This window comes from Hippopotamus amphibius, chromosome 14 (genome assembly GCF_030028045.1).
Source record: "Hippopotamus amphibius kiboko isolate mHipAmp2 chromosome 14, mHipAmp2.hap2, whole genome shotgun sequence".
In the NCBI taxonomy this organism is placed as follows: domain Eukaryota; kingdom Metazoa; phylum Chordata; class Mammalia; order Artiodactyla; family Hippopotamidae; genus Hippopotamus; species Hippopotamus amphibius.
Window position 1 is genome coordinate 18,394,340 of NC_080199.1, and position 24,522 is coordinate 18,418,861.

The 24,522-nt window shown below is 39.0% G+C and overlaps 1 protein-coding gene across 1 annotated transcript in view; it reads right to left on the reverse strand.

Moving 5' to 3' along the window:
* GPC6 (glypican 6) overlaps positions 1 to 24,522 on the reverse strand; it is a 1,066,366-nt gene that overhangs the window by 111,317 nt on the left and 930,527 nt on the right. Inside the window, exon 5 of the mRNA XM_057707663.1 lies at positions 416 to 546. Coding sequence (XP_057563646.1) covers positions 416 to 546 — 131 coding nt within the window. The remainder of the gene's footprint in view (positions 1 to 415; positions 547 to 24,522) is intronic.

The following is a 24,522-nucleotide window of genomic DNA, read 5'->3' on the forward strand; positions in this document are numbered from 1 at the left end:
TAATTTATGGGTGAACGTAGAGAACATTTGCCTGGTTTGTGCAGCTGAAGACATAATTAGAAGTTCCTAGAGAGAGAGAACGGGGTGAGGGTGTGCAGAAATTTCAACCATTAAAAAGAAAATTCCCCCCAAATTGCTCACAAATGTGAGGGATTAGTCAATATACTCGGGGCTCTCTGAAACTTTTTAGCAGCCAATAATTTCTTCATGATTGAGTAGCTGCAAACTAAAAGCTTGCTTCCTTTCTCAAAGCCATTTTGTTAGACAGTTTTAATGAAGTAGCAAATTTGTCACACGACAGGAAAAGCTCACGGACAACGTATTAGAGTTTATAATCCCAGCCAACATAGCCAGTTACTTCATTTTTAGATTACTGCACTTTCCTTATTAGTAGACAAATGACTGAGGCAAATACCTTTGCAGACACCTGCATGCTGTTCTCTTGCATGTTCATAATGGCTTCAGAGATCTTGACATCTATTGGGTCCATGACCGATTCAATGTTGAACGGTCCTTCCAGTCGCTCTGCCACCAAGAGCATTGCATCTGTTAAAATATAGGAACATGATTTATTGGGGAACTGGGAACTCCAGCTTCTGACCTGCGTTCAAACACTTCCCACACGACTGGCTGAAAAATGACCACTCGTTCAAATTTTGTATTCACTTTCATATAGTTCAAAATGGAATGGATGACTCAATCTTAAAGGAGTATTTTATTTTATTTCATTTGAAGGTTTAAAATTACTTTACATATACAGAACCAGGCCTGAAAATGAGAGAATAAGTTCAAATTAAGAGAGTTGAATATACCCAACTCTTTCAAATGAAGCTAAAACAAAATTAGGTCAGGTTCAAAAGTGAAGTTAACCTCTTTTCTTCTGGAGTGTGGAGAAAATTGAGAATATTGAAGAACTGAAGATTTGAGAGTTTTGGGGATGCGCTAATGTCAAGACCCAACTTGAGCATATCTACGTGTATGAAGCATTTCTGGACTTCCCAAGAAGGACAGACCTGTCCCTGCTTGGTGCTGTCTCTCTACCTAGCATGCCCTTCTGCTTTTAACACTTTGGGGAGTAAGAGAAATTTCTCTTAGTTGGTTTTGCATATTCAAGGCTTATTATGGTGCCTATCACATTGTAAGTTTTCAAAAAATGTTTATGAAATTATATTGAACTGAAGCGAACTAAATTTCTGCTTGGGAAGCTTTAGTTTTCTGGAGGAGATGCTAATAGTGATATGGCGGCAAAAGCTGTGAGTTAGGAGTGAGTTGCCCTGGGTTCTCAATCCTGCCACAGATCAGAGAGGTGTATAAAAGGGACCTGAGATGAGGAGTCTCCCAGCATCTATGGTAAGTAACATAAGAGGCAACAGGCCCCATCCTTCACTGCTGCAAACTGGCCCAGTTTTGTTTTTAGCATCCAGGGCATAGGTTGGTAACTTGTCTCCACCAGGACCGCCAACTAGAACTTTCTGTGATGATGAAAATATGGCTGCTGAAACTTGAAATGTGGCTAATGTGACTGAAGGATTAAGTGGTTAATAAAGTAATTTGCCTTTAACTAATTTAAATATAATTAAAAATACCCCCTTGGCACCAGTGGCTACCATATGAGATGGTGCAGCCTAGACTTTTAACATGTAGACGCAATAGGCCTCGCATTTTTCAATTGTTAAAGCTCTTGGAGGCCAATCTTAAAAACACTGCCCCTTTTCAAAATAATACATGTTTATTATTAGACACTTAGAAAATATAGAAAAGAAAAATGAAGAAAGAAATATACCCACAATCCCACTTCCCAGAATAACACTATAACCAGTTTGGTATATGCCCTGTTCTTTTCTTTCCTCTGTGCACGAATATTTTAAGCATGCAACTGAAAATATACCACACAGATATCGTATAATCTGCTTTCTAAATGTAATATAGTATTAATGTAACACGCTGTTTATAGTAGCTGCTTTATAGTATTCGTGTGAGGAAATCAAATTTTATTTTTATTACATATGCTTCCATGCTCAACCAAAGTCCAACATCAAAAATTTTTCAGAATTACAAGTAGTTATGAATTAGGCAAGTGAGAAACCTTTTAAGATAGATGAATTTTTATAAGATAGTACTGTCTGGGAAGCAGAGTCACATATTTAAAGAGCACCAGGCTTTGCGAAAACATCAGCCTTTATACTGTCAACTGGCTTTCTGAGTCAGACCTCAAAACTGGGTCCTTGATCGCCTCCCTATGGAATGAACGAGACTAAACGCCTCCAGGGTAGCACCTGAGCATCAGCGAGGTCCCGCTATCCCACCCCCTTCGCCAATAACCCATCCCATATTATTCTCATGGACACAAGTAACATGAAAAACTTAAGTGAGAACAAGGAATCATAAAAAACTCTAACAACAAATTTGCTGATTTTCCCCTTAATGCAGACCTATCTGTGTATGCCACATCAGGATCTTACAACAAAACAGTCATTTCTCTGGATCTTAATGACCTAATCATCTGGCAATATGGACAAAGGATGCACCTTGTTTGGTTGTAGTATTTTGATATTAAAGATGTTTTCTCCTTTAAGGTTTTAAAAGGTGGCCTGAGAGCTGCTCTGTTTCCTTTATATCTTTATGTCTATTTTGTGTATTTGTAAAAAATAATGCCCTTTACTGTTAGACTTTCCAACAGGCTTTTTGATGAAGATTGACTATGACAGATGAGCAGGTATCCTGCTAGAAGAACAAGGAATCTTCCTACAGGAAAAAGAATTGGCCCTATGGAGTTATCCAACAAATGCGGTTAAAGGAACTGATAACTATGAGATACTTAATTGTGTGTTTTAGACAAGTGTTTGCATAAACCATTATACAAAGGGTACTGGCCTATCACAGTATATTTATCCAACATGAATGGGTTGAGCTGAGATAGTAATAACGTTAGCTCTACCGGAAATCTGTAGGCAGTTGTGCCCTGGGCAAAAAGGACGAGCTTTGGGTTGGATCAGAAGGACTCAGCAAACTGTCACAGTCTGAGATTACAGGATCTAAAATACCTCTGAGATGGTTCTCTTGTTTACATTAAAACAGTCCTTTCTCTGCCAGACATTCCCTTCCATAGGTAAGGCACAAAGCTGTTTGATTTGTATCATAAAGTCAAGAAGTTTCTCTTTGGTGTTTTCAATCTGTTGGTTCCTTGTTCCTCCTCTACCACGGAGCTCACCTTTTAACTTCTGGGATCTGCAAACTCAACTTTTCTTTTTTGACCCCAGTCATGATAAGGGTGACCCTCTCCCAAGCAATTGCCTGCTGGGCCTTGGAAAATGGCCATCCTACTGATGATCCTGTATATTACATATGTAACCAAAGGGCCACATTTACTCAAATTGCTTGGCCCTGAATTTCCATTCTTTATCGCAATGCATTTGCTTTGTTATATAAACTAATTTAAGGTGATACATTTTTGATGTAGATATATGTATCTATTTATTTTTCTTTTAATTTAGATCACCAGTCAGAAAATGCTACTTTAAGATATCTGATTTAATTTTTAAAAAATACATTAAAAATCACTTATTAAGTAAAATTAGATTCTCCTCTGAAGACTCAAAGGCCAATATAGACTGGCTCAAAACATCAGAACCATCGTTAAGAGTAGTAATGTGCATGTAGCTAACAATACTGTATTGTACACTTAAACATTTGTTAAGAGGGTAGATTTCATGTTATGTGTTTTTTACCACATACACACAAAGAACAGTAATGACTTTGTGCTGATCAACTACAGAAGTTCTTATTAATCAATCAAATTACCTGTTGATAAATCATTAACTAGTGTAAATGTACACCAATATATTGAAACACTGTGTTACTTTTATAAAGAAATACATGCATTCTCCTGGAAAAGCTCAGATAAAATTGTGTGGGAAATATCTGGATAAAATCACATGTATGCACTGATTATACCCATACCCAGGTTTTTGGTTAGAGTGAGAGGAAGGCTGGCAGAAGGATGTAAATAGTGGTTTTCTGGGCTTATAGTTTTCTATCTCAGAGTTGTTTGTGAAAATAAGTTAGTTGATAGAAGGTCAGATAAACCTACACAAATAACGTGTTATATAGACGACCATATGTAGGAAAACTTTTTTAAAAATATATGTCTCCCTATGACATAATCATCCCTCCGCCCAGTCACTTCTCCTGTCCCATTGTTCTAAATATATACGGTGGATTCCCCAGGGTCCCAAAAAGAAAAGCAGCTTTTCAGAAAATTCCTCTAATATTTTGCATTTCCTCTATAAAGGGTCACACTCACAGCAACTGCCTTTAGGAGTCTAGTTTACACACATCACAAGGTGAGAAAGTGGCAGTGGAAGGCCAGAGTCCTCAGCCCTGGGACTGAGAGCAGGCCTGCAAGCGGATGGTGGCTCTTCCTCGGGCCCCGGACCCCAGATGGCAAGAGGGTCTGCGTGGTCATCCGTGGTCCACTGAGCAGCCAAGCGCATCCCTGCTTGACTGCTTTGCTTCCCACCTGCTGGGCAAGTCTGTCACCAGTCAAGCTCCCCAGGTATCAGGAGAACCTTTTCTCTCCTTTGGGGCTGGGGAAGCCATGCCTCCTTCCAAAGCAGAGAAAACACAGAATACTTTTACGACACCAAGGCAGTAGTTGGTAAGTTTCTCTGAAACCAATTAAGTCATAACATGGCCATAATTTCCTCCAGAGGCTGCCATCCTGTGCTATCTTAATTATCTTCGTGCCATTTATAGTTTGAAATATTTGGAACATTATTTTTAAGTGTGCTCTTAGAGCTGTTATCTATTGCCAATTAAACCAGGGCAGTTCTAGTATGTCAGCTAATGATCAGTCAGTCCTTTCTGTACATATCTCCTGTGTTGTCCACATTTTGTTTCTCTTTAAACAAAGGACTATTGTCTCGCTCAAGCAGTATACATAACTTTTGTTTCTAAATGTAGAATAACATTTAGATGGATTAGAAGTAACTGGTATCTCAGCATGAGGTTCCGATGCACAGAGAGATGTGATGACCCTGTTAGCACAAGAGGCATGTATAGCAGCTCAGCAAGAAAGTGTCCCCTCAAAGCCTGCAGGTAAAGCTGTACCTCTAGGTCAAGGCATTCTGCTCATGTCAGCATGGACTTTCTGGTTAGAAGTGAGGAAACCTGACTCTGGTTAAATGGAGTCAGGTGCCTGGGTTTGCATTTGGGTTTGTCCATTAAATGCCTGAGAGATAATATGTGTTACTTCACTCACAGAGGCCCATTTTCTTCATCTATGAAGTGGAGATTATGACAATCTACCTAATAGTGGTGCATTAGGGAATCAAATGATATAGTTCCTGTAAAGTTGTTAGCCCAATGCCTGGCACACAACAAAGTTTAGCTGCTGTAAGGCACTAACTCTGGGCAGTGGGAGCAGAAAGGAGAGGACTAAATGGCAAGATACTTTGGTGGAAGTATTGACAGCAATTGATGTGAGGAGTAAGGGAGTAAAAGGCACACGGATGACTTTAAGATGTATAGCTGGTGTTCTTTTGTATGTTAAATCAGTGTTTTGATAATAGCTGCTTTTTGATGGATGAGTTCATTACCAAGAGATACAAAGCTGTATTATTTTCTCACAAGGTGTCCCTTTGCCAATTAAAGATCACTACAAAGTCTTTGACTCACTTCCCATTGAGAGGTGGGGTTTATGTTCCATCCCCTTGAATCTGGGTGGGCTCTGTCACCGCTGTGACTAATAGCATACGGTGGAAAGGAAGCTGTCAGTTTTCAGAGCAGGTAGTTAAGAGACTGCAGCTTCTCCTTTCTCTCTTGTGAGCCTCTACTCTGAGATCACCACACTGGGCTGGCCACAGGTAGGCACTCCAGGGGACAGTCCCTGCTGGGCCCAGATTTCCAGCCACCCTTGCTGTTAGAAACAAAATATCTGTGTCCTCGACGTAATTCACGTGCTGAAACTTAATCCCCAAGGTGACGGTTTTGGAGGTGGGGCCTTTGGGGGGTGATTAAGTCACAAGGGCTGAGCCCTCATGAATGGGATTAGTGCCCTTATAAAAGAGACCCAGAGAGCGCCCTTGTCCTTTTCATCACGTGAGAACACAGTGAGAGGATGGCAGTCTATGGATCAGGAAGCAGGCTTCACCAGACACAGAATCGGCCTCACCCAGGACGTCCCAGCATGCAGAACTGTGAGAGAGAAATGTTTTCTGTTTAAGCCACTCAGTCTATGATACTTTTGTTATAGCAGCTCCAATGGACTGAGACTCCTGCCAGGGTGCCAGACATGTGAGTGAGGCCATTTAGACCAGCCCATCTGCCGGCTGATTACCACGTAGTCACTGCAGCCAACACCACGTGGGGCAGAAGAATCAGCCAGCTGAGGCCTCCCAAATTGCTCATCCACTGTACTGTGGTTTATAACGCTATGGCTGTTATTTTAAGCCGCTACACGTGGGGATAATTTATTTTGCAGCAATAGAAAACTGGAGCAGCCAAATTACAATATTTGCAAAATACTCAGAGATATTTTTCCTGTAATTTATTTGACAGGGCTTAAATTATTTAGAGCCCTGGTCAATTAATATTTGACAAATTTAACATTATTGATGTAACCCCGGTTTACAACCACTGTAATAGTCATGAAAAAATAAAACGTTGCCCTAAAGGGAATATACAAAAAGACTTGTTCTACGTCTGCATTGTGTTTTGATACAGCGTTACAGCACACCAAATGCACAGCAGCTAGCCTCAGATTTAGATATGTTTCTCCTGGGATGAGAGCATGAGAGAGAGAGAGAGAGAGGGAGATACAGCACAGGTTTGCAAGAAGGTAAAGATCTGGGTTTTTTTTAAGTACTTGACTTTATAGAGCAAAGCCTCTGACACAAGAAGCCAGACATTATCTCTGATCTCTGGATGGCACTGGATTAAAACTATCTTGCTGCAGGGACTTCCGAAGGTTTTATTCTTCTAGGATATAAATATTAAGTAGGATTTCATATGATTGGACATATCTTTTAAATTTATTTTTTTGAAAAAAGGAGATGTAAAATCAGAAACGACTTTGTTGAATGCTACTGATTTTAACCTGGAAGAGAATGATTTTCAAAATGTTTTTTAGGGGAGGCAAGAAGAGAAAGGCTTTCTTTTACAATGAGATATTATTAATCTTGTTATATGTAACATTAGAGTAGAAATAAGTTTGAAAATTCATTTGTGGAGGGGAGGGGGAATGGATGGAGGTGGTCAAAAGGTACAAACTTCCAGTTACATGAGTAAGTCCTGGGGACGTGGTGGACAGCATGGTGAATATACTTAGCAGAATTGTATTGAATACTTGAAAGTTGCTCAGAGAGTAAATCTTAAAAGTTCTCACCACATATAAACATACACACAAATGGTAACTATGTGAGCGGCTGGATGTTAGCTAACGTTATTGTGATAATTATTTTGCTACGTATCTGTGTATTAAATCATCGTCATACACCTTAAACTTACACAATGGTACATGTCACTTGTATCTCGATAAAGCTGGAAAAAAATGAAAATTCCATTGAAATAAGCTCAACTTAACCTCATAGGTATTTGTTATGTGCCAAGGAGCGTCACTATGTCACAATGAATTGGTGGCAGGGGCGGCACAGAAGCAGTCCATGGTTGCCAACTTCATGATGTTTAGAACCTTTTTGAACTGACAAAGATGTAATACATGAACATTAAAAAAGTATTTTTCTTTCTTTGAGGGATGTTTGAATTAAGATAATAACATGTCCTTTCAAAGTTCTCATTAAGTCTTTTAAATTTGTCCTAATAATCTACTCTTCGAAAAGTGAAATCTATAAGCACAATCTACTTTCTTCTTTTATCAGAAGTCCATAGTGCCCAGCTTTGCTTTTCTTTAGAAGCAATGCTCACCCTTTCTTACATCTGCAGCACCACTGTTTTAGCTTACCCAAGATTTTTTTCCCACTGAGAAGCAGACAAAAGAATTTTTTAAAAAATCAAGCAATTTATAAAGCACCCTGGTACATTAATTCATCGGTACCCAGTTACTCATCAATAATAGTAATAACAATAAATAATAATAATAATAATAATAATAACCTGCTCCAGTGTTTATATATAGGCTCTTTTATGAGCCTTTCAAGACATGGAAGTATTGGAAGGCTCTGCTTTACACTGTAGCTTGCTGGTGATGGACACACTGAGTATACATAGCCTTTGCTTCCACTCAAATCAATTAATTAAAATGCTCATGACATCTTGGATGGGAACATATTTCAGGAGAGGCCTGGAAAGAGAGCCCAGCTGGGGGGACTGAGGGATACACCCTAGCAGGCAGACAGGACCTGAATAACCAGAAGAAAGTGTAGCCTTGAGAGTAGAGAACTGAACTTCCCCATTCAGAAGGTCCATGCCCTTTTTAGAGTCTCTTTTGTTTTTCTGTTTTTCCTTATTAAAGACAATTTTAATTAAAAACAATTTACAGTTCTGTAGGTATATAACTGATATAAAACAAACTGTAATATTAAAGTACGCAGCTGCCTCCATGAAACCCTCAAAATGACAAGAGTTAAAAAAAGTTTTTTGTTTTTGATTTTTAAGGCAATTCTACAGTTAAGACATTTTCATTTGTACAATTTTGATTCATAAGAACTGACAGACAGGGAGAATATGTTTCCCCCTCTGGACTATATTTCTTATTTTTCACACTAATCACTCTCTTCACTTCTGGCTTTGCTGCGCTGTAATCTCTTCGCTGACATTGCCAGCAGAGCTGTCTTTTAAAAATGCAAATCTGATGAGGTCACTGCCTCGTTCTAAAGGTTGCCACTGCCTTCAGGATAAAGTCTGAACCTCTTCGCCTGGTATAAGAAAGGCCCTCCTTAAGCTGGTCTCCGTCCCACTCTGAGCACCATCAGAACTCTTTCAATGACACTCAAGTTGTTGCGAGGTCCCCCACACACCCAAGCCAACCTGAAATCGATGACACACAAGTTGTTCTAAACACAGCCTGTTCTCATTTTATCTGCTCAAGAACTTCCAAAGGTTCAAGTTTAAAAAGAGCCTCATAATCAGACTCCACCCTGCGCTTCTAATTTATTTCTCACTACTCAACATGTCCTGCGGTTTCCTGCTGTTACAAATAATGCCACAGTGAATATCCTTTTATGTAATTCATTTAGCACGTGTGCAAATAAATTTGTTGGATTCAAGTCTTACAAGTCAAACTTCCGGGTCAAAGATATGGGTGTTTAAAATGCTGATGCTTAGTGCTGAAGCTTTGCCTGTAAAGGCTGTACCTACCTGTTTACATTCCCAAGAGCAATGCATGACCGTGTCTGGCTCTCTAAGACTCAAACTTTTAGATGGCGTTAAGATCAAATGCTTGGATCTTTGCCAATCTGATAGGGTAAGAAATTGCATCCCAGTGTGGTTTTAACTTGAATTTCCCTCATTATCAGTAAGGCTGAACATCCTTTAATATGTTTAAAAGCCATTACAATTACTTTTTCTCTTCCTATTCTTTGTTCACGTATTTTTCTGTTGGATTATTGATTTTTTTCATATTGATATAAAGGAATTTCTTTTTGAAAAAAATACATTAAAGATACCAGCCCTTGGGTGACATGAATTACCTTTTCCCCCTAGTTGCTATTTATCTTTTGACTTCATTCATGGTAACTTTTGCTACACAGAAGTTTTAAATTTTTATAGTCACTTTTATCAATCATTTGTTTAAACTGTTTTAATCTTGCATCATATTTATACAGGCTTTCTCCTTTCCAAGTTCACCTCTATGACCTAATCTATTACCATGCATATTATCACTCGCTAGGTTCCCTGTGTTCCTTGAATACATGCCAGACCCTCTCCTGCCCCAGGACCTTTGTACTTACTGTTTATTCCTTCAGTCTCTTATTTTCTTTAGGTCTCTACCCAAACGACACTTCTCAGAAAAACCTTCTCTAACTAGCCTACAAACTCCCAGTCACTCTTGCTTTATTCTTCACTTAATATTTGCCGAATTCTTTTATGTATATATATTTTATGTATATTAGCTACTGTTCCTCTTTTCCCCACTGCTACGTAATCCTCAAGAGGACAGGGACTTCCTTTTTGTTGTTCACTTCGGCAGTCTCATCCCCTAGAACAATACTCAGATCCTAAGAGTTGTTAAATGAACATCTGTTAAATGAATTATTGACACAAAATTTTAAAATCTTCTTGTATTTTCTTCTGTAACTTAATAAGATCTAACTTCCTCCCCTCCCTCCGCCCTAAAACTCCCCCTCTTTACTCCTCGCCACACACAGCATCAAAAACGCCCACAAAACTTTATTAGTGCTGGCCTACAAGATAAATAGGCCCTTGATAGCTTTTGATGTCTTATAAGGTATATGAAGAGTTTCTGTGGGAATTTAGAATCTTATTGTACTTTTTTATTAGGTAGAAATAACTTTTTAGATCTTTTCTCTTGAAATTGAAAAGTATGGCTGGTTTTCTTCCTGTCAGAGGTCATTTCTAGGTTAATCTAAAAAAAATGTTGACATTTTTGGTTTTTACAAACAAGGTATTTCTTGCTGTTTCTCAAGACTCCACGTTTGCCATTTTTAACTTTCAAAACAAGCTCTGTGATAAATGTCATTTTTGTTTCTTCCCTGCAATTTGTCCACGTTCACTAAATATCAAATTGTTGATCACCTTTTTCCTATTTTACCAACCCTGTATGGTGTTTAAGTACTTAAAAAAAATACCTTTAAAAAAGATCAGACCTTGGCAGGGGTAAGATCTAGCTAAAGAAATCATAGTACCACAAACTGAGGGAAATAATAGAAAATGGGAGTGAAACCAATTAAATGCCATTTAAAGCAGTGAACAGATATCTGATTGAAAAATAAAACAGGGACAGCCACCCAGAATAATTCCAGTAACTAAAGAGCTAAAGCCAAATAAAAGAGAATTTAATGAAAATAACTATTTACTTTGAAACCAAATCCAGGAAGAGGAGGACAGAACAAATATACAAACTAATTTAATTCCGAAACCAGTGCAAACAAAGAGGCTTATTTTGCTTCCACACTGTAAAAGGAAATGCAAATTGTGGGGGGAAAGTACTTCACTAGTAGTCCTAGCATAGTACAGAAATTAGAATCTACAGGACTCATTTTCAGACGTTGGTTTCTTTTTAGTAGAATGATGCATTGCATTTCATAAAAATATAATATATTCACGCAAGCATCATCTCACTGCTATGTTATATCTTTGAGATGTTTAGTTACATCACAAGTCAGAAAGAGTGGGCCTTGTAAATCACGAATTTGATGGACATCAAAGTGTATACTACCAACTATAACCCTTTATTTAAATTTTTATTGCCGATTCTTCATATGAATAATTTTTATGTTATTTGTAGCTAGCAATGTTCAAATAACTCACATCAAGCGATCAGTCTTTGCCTTGACAATGAAACACAGAATTTATTTCTTAAAGATCTTTCTAAGAGAAGAAGTGCATCTTTATCTTTATGTCCCTAAAGTCTTCTATAGGGTTTTGGTATGTAGTGGGTTGATTTGTACTATCCTGTGGACTTTTTAGGAAACTAGACCCAAAGAAGGATAGCAAATCATTCAATGTAAACAGCAGCCCCTGAACCCAAAATCATTGTCCTCTCTCACTCCATCTATTACACCAAGCATCTAAATTACTCAGATAGTATCACTGTGCTTACTCGATATTTTATTTACTTATTAAATTCCAAGAGTTCCATCACTTTTAAAAGCATATTAAAAGAGAAAACCTAGATGATAAAGATAACACATTTTGGTCCTATCTAAGATTCTCCTCATTCCTTCTTTGCTGCAATTACACTTCTCTCTAAACCTCCCTTAGAGACCCTGTTCTTTCAAAGTGGGCACCACGATCCTGGATTGTCCTTGACAAGCTTATAAAAGCATACACGGGACTTCCCTGTTGGCGCAGTGGTTAAGAATCCTCCTGCCAATGCAGGGGACAGGGGTTTGATCCCTAGGCTGGGCAGATCCCACATGCCATGGAGCAACTAAGCCTGTGCACCACAACTACTGAGCCTGACCTCTAGAGCCCAAGAGCCACAACTACTGGGCCTGCGCGCCACAAGAACCGAAGCCCAAGCACCTAGAGCCCGTGCTCTACAGCAAGAGAAGCCACTGCAATGAGAAGCCCACACATCACAAAGAAGAGTAGGCCCCCGCTTGCCACAACTAGAGAAAGCCCACATGCAGCAAAGAAGACCCAACACAGCCAAAAATAAACAAATAAATAAATAATAAATAAATTAAAAAAAAAAAAAAAAGCTCACACATTCTTCCTAACTCTTTATTTACCTGCACATCATACGTGAGCTACTTTGAATCCCTCACCGGCTTGGATGGTCTTTTTGGTCTCCCTGAGAGGCAGTGTGGAGGCCAGGTGTGGTCATGAGCTGTGTGTCATGCATGGAGGCCTAGTAACCCCAGTCACAGGCTCTGTGATCTGGGGCAACTTACTCAACCTCTGTCATCTGTACTATCCTCTGTTATCATGGGCTCTTTCTACATCACTGTGAAGTTGAGATGCCATACTAGGCACATAGCACAGCAAATACCTATTATTATATTGATATTATGCTTATATTCTGTCCTTATGGTGAGGAGAGTTCCTTTCACTTCCTATAAAAGTTAATACTGAAGGTTGAGTTCATCATCATCCATGAACTTGTAAACTTTTACTGAAAGAGGACGATATTCGAAAAGACACAGGCACCGCAATGTTCACTGCAGCACTATCTACGACAGCCAGGGATGGAAGCATGTGGTACATGTACACAGTGGAAGATTACTCAGCCATAAAAAAGGAATGAAATAATGCTATTCACAGCCACATGGATGGACCTAGAGATTTCCATACTAAGTGAAGTAAGTCAGACAAAGACTAACATCACATGATGTTGCTTATACGCGGAATCTAAAAAAATGATACAAATGAACATATTTACAAAACAGAAACAGACTCACAGACATAGAAAACAAACTTATGGTTACCAGAGGGGAAAGGGCTGGGGAGGGATAAATTAGGAGTTTGGGATTAGCAGATACACACTACTATATATAAAGCAGAGAAACAATAAAGGCCTCTATAGAGCACATGGAATTCTATCTAATATCTTATAATAACCTATAATGGAAAAGAGTCTGAAAAAGAACATATGTATAACTGAGTCACTTTGCTGTGCATGTGAAACTAACACAACATTGTAAATCAAGTATACGTCAATAAAAAAATAAAATTAAAAAAAAAAGGAGGACAATATTTAGTCCAACCCCTTTATTTTACAGAGAAGGTCACCGAGTTCCCATGATATGAGGGGTCTAGGGATTTGGGGGGGACACAGATGGCAGGGCTGTGACCATTGCCTTGTTCTCTGTCTTTCAACCAGCTGTTTTTCGCTTCCATCATAATGCCTCTTCCTGACAATCAGCAAATCTATCATTAAGAGACAGGACCAATTAAAGAGTTGTTGGTGTCTATGAACTGAAAAAGACTAAACTTTTTGCCAGTATATTGCAGTTAAAGCAATTCTCCTATATCTCTCTCCTTTGCCCTAAAAGTTAATAAAGCAAATCACCCCAGAGATGATTTGTTCCTGTAGTACAAGGCCTTGCAACCTACATGGAATGAATCACAAACCTCTCCCAGAACCAATAAAAAATAAATAAATGAAAAGTCAGGTGTGTTGTCAGAATTCCCCGCTGGGTCTGCACAGGGTGATTAGTGGGCAATTCAGCAAGCAATGGGAGCCCTTTTCTCCTCCTCGTCTGTGTGCTGGTATTATTAAAAAATATTTTTTTTTTTATTATTTTGTTGCTCCATGCCATGTGATCCAAAAGGAAAATGAAAAAAAAAAAAAAAAATCGGGCCATGTGTCCTGTATTATGGGTCACTGGACCCAAAGAAAAAAAACTGGATTGCTGAAAAAAGAAGAAAAAACCTCATTTTAGAAGGTGATGAGTTCATCTCTTCTTATCTCTGATATATTGTATGAAATGGTGAGATAACTTGTGTTATTTCCTGTGTCTTTACATGTTGCTTACAGTTATGTTCAAAATATCCTCCATGGTGAAGATGATCATTTGCCAACTAAGGAGGGAGAGAATGAAGGAAGGAGGAAAAGGGGAGGACCAGGAGGAGGGGAGGAGGGGAGAAAGGGAGAGAGAAAGAGAGAGAGAGAGAGACAGACAGACAGCATATTACATTACAGAGAAGGAGTGAGCACTGACACAGCATTTCAGTGGGCCCAGGCCTAGTACTGTTCTAACAACATTTGGGCTTAGAGATTCATTTGATTTTTACATCTACTGCAGTGAGAAGGACTATTATCTCCTTTAATAGCTGTGGACCAAGACCCTAGAGGTGGAAGTGCCTGCCCAGGGTCTCATAGCTTGTGGATAGTTATGGTAGGTCCTGTTCGGGGTAAGGTCAGAACTAACATCTGTGAATTGCTTGAACTTGTCCATCTGGCCAAGGGGACCTGCTTGAGTCTGAGGTCGGTGGCCTTAGCGTGTGTACATGGTGTGTGAGTTTAACAGGAGGGAGGTGGGAGAACCATTCTGGACTCTAGGGAATTGAAATTGCATTTCTCTGGCCTTGCTCCTTCACGAGGCTGCTTCAAACAAATCAGTGCCTTTGGGAGTTCAGGCAGCCTCCCTCATTCTGCAAGCTGTGGGCCCACATTTTCTCTTCCTGAGGCTTCTTTTAGTATTTAGGCTTTTCCAGAACTTACCATTAAAAGTAATCTCGTTGATGATGAGAGTGCAGTGATATATCCTGTCCTTAGAACAGGCATATGACTGGGGAAGGAATATTTGACACTAGGCATAAAATGAAAGGTAACTTCAATGAGCTGGTTTTCAGAAAGCAGTAACTATTTTCTTATTAGATTTCTTTTCATGCTGAAGAATCCAGTCGCTGAGTTGGAAGGAAAGATTTTAGGCAACACTTACTTCCTTTTCTTTTTTTTATCATAAATCTACTTTCTAGGCCCAACTTTCTCTGTAATCAGGACATGGACATCCAACTGCTCATTGGAAATTTCCACTGTGTCTATTTATGTGTGTTTGTTTTACAAAATTTGGAAAATACAAAGCAACAACAAAAAAAGAAAAGAATAATAATCATCTACAATATTCCAAGGCCGAGACCATCATGGACAATATTTTGTGGTATTTCCTTGCAGGTGTTATTTCTCATATACATAACATTAGGTCACACTATTTACGTAGTGTTTAGCCTTTACTTTCAATTCAATAACATATACTTAGGTAACCCCTCATTCTTCTATGAAAACATCCTTTTTACTGTCTGCATGATATTTCACATCTTCAATGCACTCTAGTTTCTGTAACCATTCTCTTATAATTGGCTTCATAGGTTCTTACCGGATTTTTCACTGTTATACAATAAATATAGCTTCTGTCTCTTATTTGTCCCTGTTTCTAATTATCAACTTCTGATAGATTTCTTCAAATCGTCATTTGTTTAAGAACCAAGCATAATGAGCATATAATTTTATTAACAATAAAAAATTTCAAACTTCAGTACGGAGAAATAGTCTTAATATAGAGAGATGAATGAAGGCAGGTGAATATAGCTCTGGTTCCACAATTCAATAAACCTCCTGTGTTTAAAAAGCAGACATTTACATAGACATTTATGTTTAGATTTAAACTTTTAGAGTTAAATAAAAGTTTTCTCATGGAATTGTAGAGAATTTTAAATGCATAAAAAGGTGACACAGTTTCTAATACTGCCTTTGTCACAACCCAAGCACGTGACGTTGAGCTCCCTAGTTCCCGTGTATACAGTTAAATGTTTGAGTTCATACATGACTTATGGGCATTCTAGCCCCAAAGCCATAAGGATCGATAGCTCTTGTCCATCCAGGAGGGGGCGTGCTGAAGTCCCTGGGATCAACCAAGACAAGCGCATGGGCAGGTAAACCAAAGAGAACGTGGGCTGAGGCATCTGATCTCAGAGTCAGACCCAAGCAGGGGGCCAGAGCACACAGAAGTGTTCAGTAAGTATCAGAGTGAAGGACACGGGTGGTACAAATGAAGAAAGCGAGGTGGATGCAGGTAGGATGTAGCAGGTCATGTGCATTGGGAAGAAGTAGATTGGGGTGGAAGGAATGGAGAGGTGTGTGCCTATCACAAAATACTTAGCTTTCAATTTTATCTCCATTCTCAAGGCCATGTCCTTTCAAAATAACATTAACGAAAAGGAAAATAGGTGTAAAAAGGTAGGTAGGCTTTCAAGAACCAATGGGAATACATCAATGAGTCTTGAGAAACCATTCACAGGAAAATGGGTCAGAGGCCCCAAATCCATGCTGAAAAGGCAAGGCCAGGGAAGCAAGACTTTGAGACATGGGGGCAGTATTCTCAAGCTGTGCAATTATTGTATTAGATGATCAAGGACATCTTGAGTAGATGATAATGAAAGATCTAGGTATAGATACATAAAGGATCATCTGACAGCCACTTGCCCAGGTCTGAAGGCAAACATGTAGATCCTTTGTAGAAGGACCACCAGTTAGCACTCACTTCCTACATAAATGCAGGGAAGCGGTGCATATAGGATCCCACTTAATCCTCCTGACTCTAAGAGGTAGCGCTATCTTTAGCACCATTTTAAAGAAAGTGTATCAAGCTTAGTGAAGCCAGAAGTTCCACACTGAGAATGAAGCCGGATGCGGACCCAGATCCCTGAGCTCCAACTTCCAAGCTTCCTTTACCGTCTCTGCTTCAAAACATTAAAAAAGATTTTAAAATACCCATGTTCATAAGGTGATGTAAAAGGCCTAGAACCGTTTGTAGAATTAATCACATTACAATAAGAGTCACAAAATTTGAAAGATGCTCCTGAGTGAGGGAAGTCTTTTTATCTTGGTCAAATAAAACATCCAGTGTCAAAGGCCTTGATGTTTTCCTGGAAAATCTCTTATTTTCTTTAAGTGTCTATGTAAGGTTTTAAGATAAAAGGACAGAGAAAATGTTGACTCGCTTATGATAGAAACAGAAAAAAAAATTAGAATGTGTACCTACCATCTGAGGATGAAGTCAACAGTCCAAAAATGGATTGACAGTGCCTGCGCACTTGTATCCTTACCTGGGTTCCAGAGACATGTGCTGAGTTATTTCTGCTAATATACCTGAATTAATCTTAATTCACCTTTGGGTATTTAGAGACCAATAATATGACTGTTCTTTTTTAGAGCAAATGTACATTGAAAACAGGCTAAGACATCTTCCTAAGAAAGAGAACATAATTTTGAGGCTACCGAACAACAGTGAATGGGACTGATTTTAAAGAAAAAACAAGGTGATATATTCTAGAAACCAATCAGTCATATATCCATGCATATGCAATGTGTTGTTTGCTATGCTTTTCAAAAATGTGGCTGTCATTTAAATGCTGCATGTCATAGTATTCAATGCATTTGCAAAAACTACTTTATTCCAAAGTCTACGAAGCTCTGAATTCTGTAGTTGGGACACATTTGCCTACCCCAAGAACCTCTTGGAACAGTCATTTAGAATTTAGCAAGACGGAAGATGCACCAGAAGATACCTCATGTTTTTCATGATTATTCTCTATTCTTCCTGATTATTTAGAAATTTAGATCTAGGTTTGAAGTCACTATTTAACAACCCCACTGGCCTCTCTACTGTTAGCTGCTTAACTTCATCTGTATTTAATTTCTGTTTCTTTCATATTTCTTCTACACATATTCCCAGATGCCTTCAGGAAATGGGCCCCTTTTGAATATATCACATAAATAAGCTGCAGCGGAGGAAGGCCTCTTCGTTTTGAAAATGCCACACAGCACAACAGCTGAAAGGAAGGTTCATTGAGTAATATTAGCTTGCATTTCTACGGGAGCACTGTAAGTGCTTTTTCCCCAAAGCACTTAACATAACAAAATTGCCTCACTCATCACGGCAAAGCAGTCACCTTTAGAGTGGTGCACGAAGCTGTTTTTCAGGATGGAGTAACACTTCAGATGGGACGAGAAATGAAGAAGAATTCTGTGTCGAGTGGCAAGGGTAGGGGAATTTAAGTAGGCAGGATGAAATTAGTTGGAATTGGGTCAGAATTCTAAGACTAACAGCTCTACTGATAGCAGACTATTCTGAGAAAGGCTGCTGGATGTTTACTGAATAAACCCTTTCTGGCTTTTGGCAGAAAGATATGCCTATTTCATGCATCTATATTGTATACATCCATCTCTTTTTCTTCACATATATTTATTATGTAGAATTCATAAGCATATTTTAAAAAAATCTGACCCAGATAATGTATATTTGTTTTTCAAAACTCACATTAGACTGTGCAGTTATCAACATCCTTCCATGCACATCCAAGTTAACCTTTGTAATGATTCCCATGTTAATAAAATACATCTAGTGTTCCAAAGTTAATGTTTTCTAAACTTTATCACAAAATATTTTCTGACCTACCAATCTCTCCCCCATTTCTCCTAAATTAGCCACTCTTCCCCCTCCTCCTCGCCCAATACACATACCTATGCCACAAAAGACCTGGTCTGACCTTACATTTTTTTTCTTTATTGAGAAGAGAGGGGTTTTAAAAGTATTAATTTATTTTTAAAGGTTAATTAATGATATCACCATAGTATAGAAAATTTAGAAAAATTGAAAAACTATAATTTAAAAATAGAACGCTTATAAATAGCACTCTTGAAATTAAAAATGAATGGATCAGAAACTTAACCCTTTATGTCAGTATAGCTTTTGAACGACTAAGCCATTGATGATCTGTGAAAGGCTCAGTGGAACTAAGGACTCTACTCATGACTTTGTTGACTGCTAAGATGCATTATTATTTTCTTTATTCATTCAATCAGCCAACATGCACTGCGTGCCTGTGATGTGTTCAGTCTCTTACTAGCTACTGGACCCATGGAAACACAGGCAAACACACTAGCAATTATTATTCAGTGTGATGAGGGCTAAGCAGGAAACATGTACCGAGTGCAATGGAACCTCAAAGAAGAGAACTTAAATCAGTCTGGGGAGGGAGAAAGGGGAGCAGAGATAGCCTTCTGGAGCTGTGTTTTTGAAGCTTACTAGGATTACTAGGCATTAGCCCAGTAGAAAAGGAAGGGCGGGAGGTTTCAGTGGAGTGGAAGATGGAATAACAGATAAGAGGAAGCAGCAATGAAAAAGGGCCCAGAGACAAGGAGACAGTGAAAGCATGATGACAAAGGGGGAATGGTAGGATAATGAGGGGTCACGTTTCAAAGGAAAAGGATGACCGGTCAGATACTCAGTGGAAATGTCCCATGAGCAGATGGCTGTCCAGGCCCTGGCATGGAGAGAGAGTTGGGCTCCAGGATAGATTTATGATAAAAAGGGTGTGACTATCTCCTAAAAACTTTCTTTCCAACTCAGCTAACATGTTCTTCAGCATTTTGAGGAGTAACGTTAAAAAAAAAAAAAAAAAAGACCAAATCAATAACATAAATCATTTGCATTGATGGCATAGGTTTATACACATTTAATTGACAAAATCCTACGCAGCGTGAGTTAAGCAGCCTCAGTATGCTCTAGCAGCCTTTCTCTTGTCATTTGCCCCCCAGGCTGTTTTGCTTAGTCACTTCCCACTCCTCAGTTTTCCTTCCCAGTGGGTTTTATTCCTTTGCTCACCCTTCACTTTCGTAGCCTCCTCTCTTTTCCATACAATCCACTAGTTATCTGACCCCTGGGTCCTCCTTTTTGCCCCCCTGTCACATTACGATCCTGCTCAGAGAACATGGGTTGCCAAGTACTCGATTAATTCCAAACAACTTTTCAAAAATTTTATCAGGGATGTTGGAGCCCTTCTCTCTGAGAGCTCCCCACTCCAGGCTCCCACAGCACTTTGATTCTTTCTCTCCCTGCCCTTCACATCTGGTGGCATAATGATCTCTTTCTCAATCTCTTCTGCTAGACTTTGAGCTCTTTGAGGGTAGATACTACAAATTATTTATCTTGTATTCCTTAGTGCCCAGAACTGTACCTGATGCAAAGCAGATGCACATTCTTAACAGTAAAGATGCTGAAAGAAAAGATGGGAGGGTGCCAGATGCTTGTGTGTGAGGCAAAGAAATGCACAGACTGAGTTTCAATGGAAAAGGTAAAGAGCTACTTTCAACTCCAGGATCTTGGTGAGTGATAAGGAACAAACAGATGAACGTGTCATATCTTCATTCACTTATTCCTTAGCACAGGACTGTGCAAAGACATAAGAGATTCAGTAAATAAAAACGTTAGGAGTGGAAATCTAACTCCTTTCACCTGTTTCACTTTAACCCATTGTCAAATCAATCAGCCAAATATAAAATGCAGTAAAAGCCTTGGTTTTGTCTAACATGTTGGATCCTTTGTCACATCAGTGCAGGGTAGACTGGAGGGAACCTCTCTACCTTTTCTGCAGAATCTGGAACCACGGTATGGGGAAGATCAATGACTTCTCTCCAGGCTTCTGCATAGTCTTCTGCCCACTGGACCTCGGTAACTATTGATACAGGTCCTGGGGACAGTGGTACATTGCCACTGGAAACAATTGTGGTGGCAGCTGTAGACTCAATTTCAAGCAACAGTGCCACATACACTCTACTCCAATGACACAGTTCTCAGGTGGTGGAAGTATCAGTGGTCATGCCTCTTCATCTACCACCTGTGTTTTTCATTAATATAAAAGCTTCCTCTACATTGTCTGATGCACTTTTAAAAGCTTGCTGCCAGGCTGCAGATTTCAGAGCTGGCTTGGATTCTTCCCAGACAAGGTTCCATACTTCCTAGACCATAGTATTCACACAAATAAAGGAAAAAGTAGGTTTTCTTTTCCAGGCAAGAGCCTAAACCTTTCAACAGAAATACTGGAACGGGGCTTCTATACTCCCGAAGGGCAGTGTGTGTCTAAATTGTCCCGAGTCAATACGACTGATATGATTAACCTATTTATTATTTTGACATTGTAGCAGAAACGAGAGGGAAGAGCCATTTCTCTGTTTTTGTCTGGCTTGGCTAACCATGTTATTGGGATAGAAGAGAAAAATTGATCGCAAGCAGAGGCACAGGGGTATAAAAAACCTTCCCTAGGATCGTCACATAACTCTTTTTAGTTTCTATTTCTATTTTCTTTCCTTTTAATGGATTAGTGTTATGCTAAAGGGCAAAGGTCATTTTAGAATAATAAAATGTCAAAGGCAACAGAGGATGAATTGTGTAGCAGGTGTCACATAAATGTGTGGTATCCTAAATATTTACATCTGCAAATGGGAGGTGTATTTCCATCCCCTGATTACTTCCTCAGTTTTTATCCACTGAAGGGGAGAGAGGAGGGGCTCCCCTGATGCTTCTGGGCTTCCCAACTCTTCCCCAAGTCTTCCGAAACTCTAGGACCTGCCCCCCTTCTTCTCATTCACAAATGAGGCCACTTTCTGAGAATCGGTTTAGAAGTGTGTAAAATGGCAGTGATAATAGCTATCACATAGGCCATAGAGAATGGTAAATGAGATAATACACAAAAGAGCCCAGACCAATGTTTGCCATGTAATTGGCACGCAACGAAAGTAATTTTTCATTTCCTTTTCATATGTCCTTCCAATGGCCCTAGAGTAGTGCAAGGAGATGGGCAATTTCAATTGCCAATGTCTGGTAGGTTAGAAGACATTTTGTAACTAGTCTCCAGCTCTTCGTAATTATTTATCTTTTGCTTTCTCTGTCTCGTACACACAAAATTTAATAATTTGGGGGAAATAAAAAAATGAAATGCTATTAAATCTTATTTTACATCCTTATAGGCAACAATTCCTTCCCAAGACAGCTCAGTTGGCCCCTTAAAAAGAGTAGCCTTTCCATGCTCTAAGTGTCTTCCAAATTTACCTCTATGCTGGTCAGTCTCAATCTTGACAACAAGGAGAATCACTGGAGACTTTTTTTTTCTTCAAATCTTTATTGGAGTATAATTGCTTTACAATGTTGTGCCAGTTTCCACTGTACAACAAAGTGAATCAGCTGTATTTATCCATATATCCCCATATCTCCTCCCTCTTGAGCCTCCCTCCCATCCTCCCTATCCTAACCCCAAGGTCATCACCAGGCATCGAGCTGATCTCCCTGTGCTATGCAGCAGCTTCCCACTAGCTATCTATTTTATATTTGGTAGTGTATATATGTCAATGCTACTCTCTCACTTAGTTTCAGCTCCCCCCCACCCCCCGTGTCCTCGAGTCAATTCTCTACATCTGCGTGTCTATTCTTGCCCTGCCACTAGGTTCATCAGTACCGTTTTTTTTTGTTTTTGTTTTTTGTAGATTCCATATATATGCATTAACATATGGTATTTGTTTTTCTCTTTCTGACTTACTTCACTCTGTATGACAGACTCTATGTCCATCCACCTCACTACAAATAATTCAATTTCATTCCTTTTTTATGGCTGAATAATACTCCTCTGTATATATTGCCACATCTTCTTTATCCATTCATCAGTCGATGGACATTTAGGTTGCTTCCATGTCTTGGCTGTTGTAAATAGTGCTGCAGTGAACATTGTGGTACATGTATCTTTTTGAATTATGGTTTTCTCAGGGTATATGCCCAGGAGTGGGGTTGCTGGGTCATATGGTAGTTCTATTTTTAGTTTTTTAAGGAATCTCCATACATTTTTCCATAGTGGCTGTATCAATTTACATTCCCACCAACAGTGAAGGAGCGTTCCCTTTTCTCCTCACCCTCTCCAGCATTTATTTTTTCTAGATTTTTGATGATGGCCATTCTGACTGGTGTGAGGTGATACCTCATTGTGACTTTGATTTGCATTTCTCTAATGATTAGTGATGTTGAGCATCTTTTCATGTGTTTGTTGGCCATCTGTATCCTCTACGAACAGGAACAAGACAAGGGTGCCCACTCTCACCACTATTATTAAACATAGTTTTGGAAGTTTTTAACCACAGCAATCAGAGAAGAAAAAGAAAGAAAAGGAATTCAAATTGGAGAAGAAGAAGTAAAACTGTTACTGTTTGCAGATGACATGATATTCTACATAGAAAATCCTAAAAATGCCACCAGAAAACTCCTAGAGCTAATCGATGGATTTAGTAAAGTAGCAGGATACAAAATCAATGCACAGAAATCTCTTGCATTCCTATACACTAACAACAAAAAATCAGAAAGAGAAATTAAGGAAACACTTCCATCTACCACTGCAACAAAAAAGAATAAAATATCTAGGAATAAACCTACCTAAGGAGGCAAAAGACCTGTATGCAGAAAACTATAAGACACTGTTGAAAGAAATCAAAGATGATACAAACAGATGGAGAGATGTACCATGTTCTTGGATTGGAAGAATCAACATTGTGAAAATGACTACCCAAAGCAACCTACAGATTCAATGCAATTCCTATTAAATTATCAATGGTATTTTTCACAGAACTAGAACAAGAAATTTTACAACTTGTATGGAAATGCAAAAGACCCCAAACAGCCAAAGCAACCTTGAGAAGGAAAAACAGAGCTGGAGGAATCAGGCTCCCTGACTTCAGACTATACTACAAGGCTACAGTGATCAAGACAGTATGGTGTTGGCACAAAAACAGAAATATAGATCAATGGAACAGCATAGAGAGCCCAGAGATAAACCCATGCACATATGATCACCTTATCTATGACAAAGGAGGCAAGAATATACAATAGAGAAAAGAAAGCCTCTTCAATAAGTGGTGCTGGAAAAATTGTACAGCTACATGTAAAAGAATGAAATTAGAATACTGCCTAACGCCATACACAAAAATAAACTCAAAATGGATTAAAGATCTATATATAAGGCCAAACATTATAAAACTCTTAGAGGAAAACATAGGCAGAACACTCTATGACATAAATCACAGCAAGATCCTTTTGAACCCTCCTAGAGTAATGGAAATAAAAACAAAAATAAATAAATGGGACCTAATGAAACTTAAAAGCTTTTGTACAGCAAAAGAAACCATAAACAAGACAAAAAGATAACCCTAAGAATGGGAGAAAATATTTGCCAATGAAGCAACGGACAAAGGATTAATCTCCAAAATATAAAAGCAGCTCATGCAGCTCAATATCAAAAAAGCAAACAACCCAATCCAAAAATGGGTGGAAGACCTAAATAGCCGTTTCTCCAAAGAAGAATGGAGACTTTTAAAACTCCCCCTGCCCAAGCCAAACAAGTTAAGTCAGGATCTTGAGGTTGGGACCAGGCATTAGTGAGAGCCACTGCCTTACTCAGTGATGTCTATGATGCCTGTGAATATGGCAGACTCACTACTGCCTCTGGGCCTCTCACGTTCTTTGCTCATCCAAGTCCCATATACTTCCACAAATAATTCAATAAAACTAGTATCTGTTGAGCAAATACCATATGCCCGGGCCTGCACTGAAACATTTC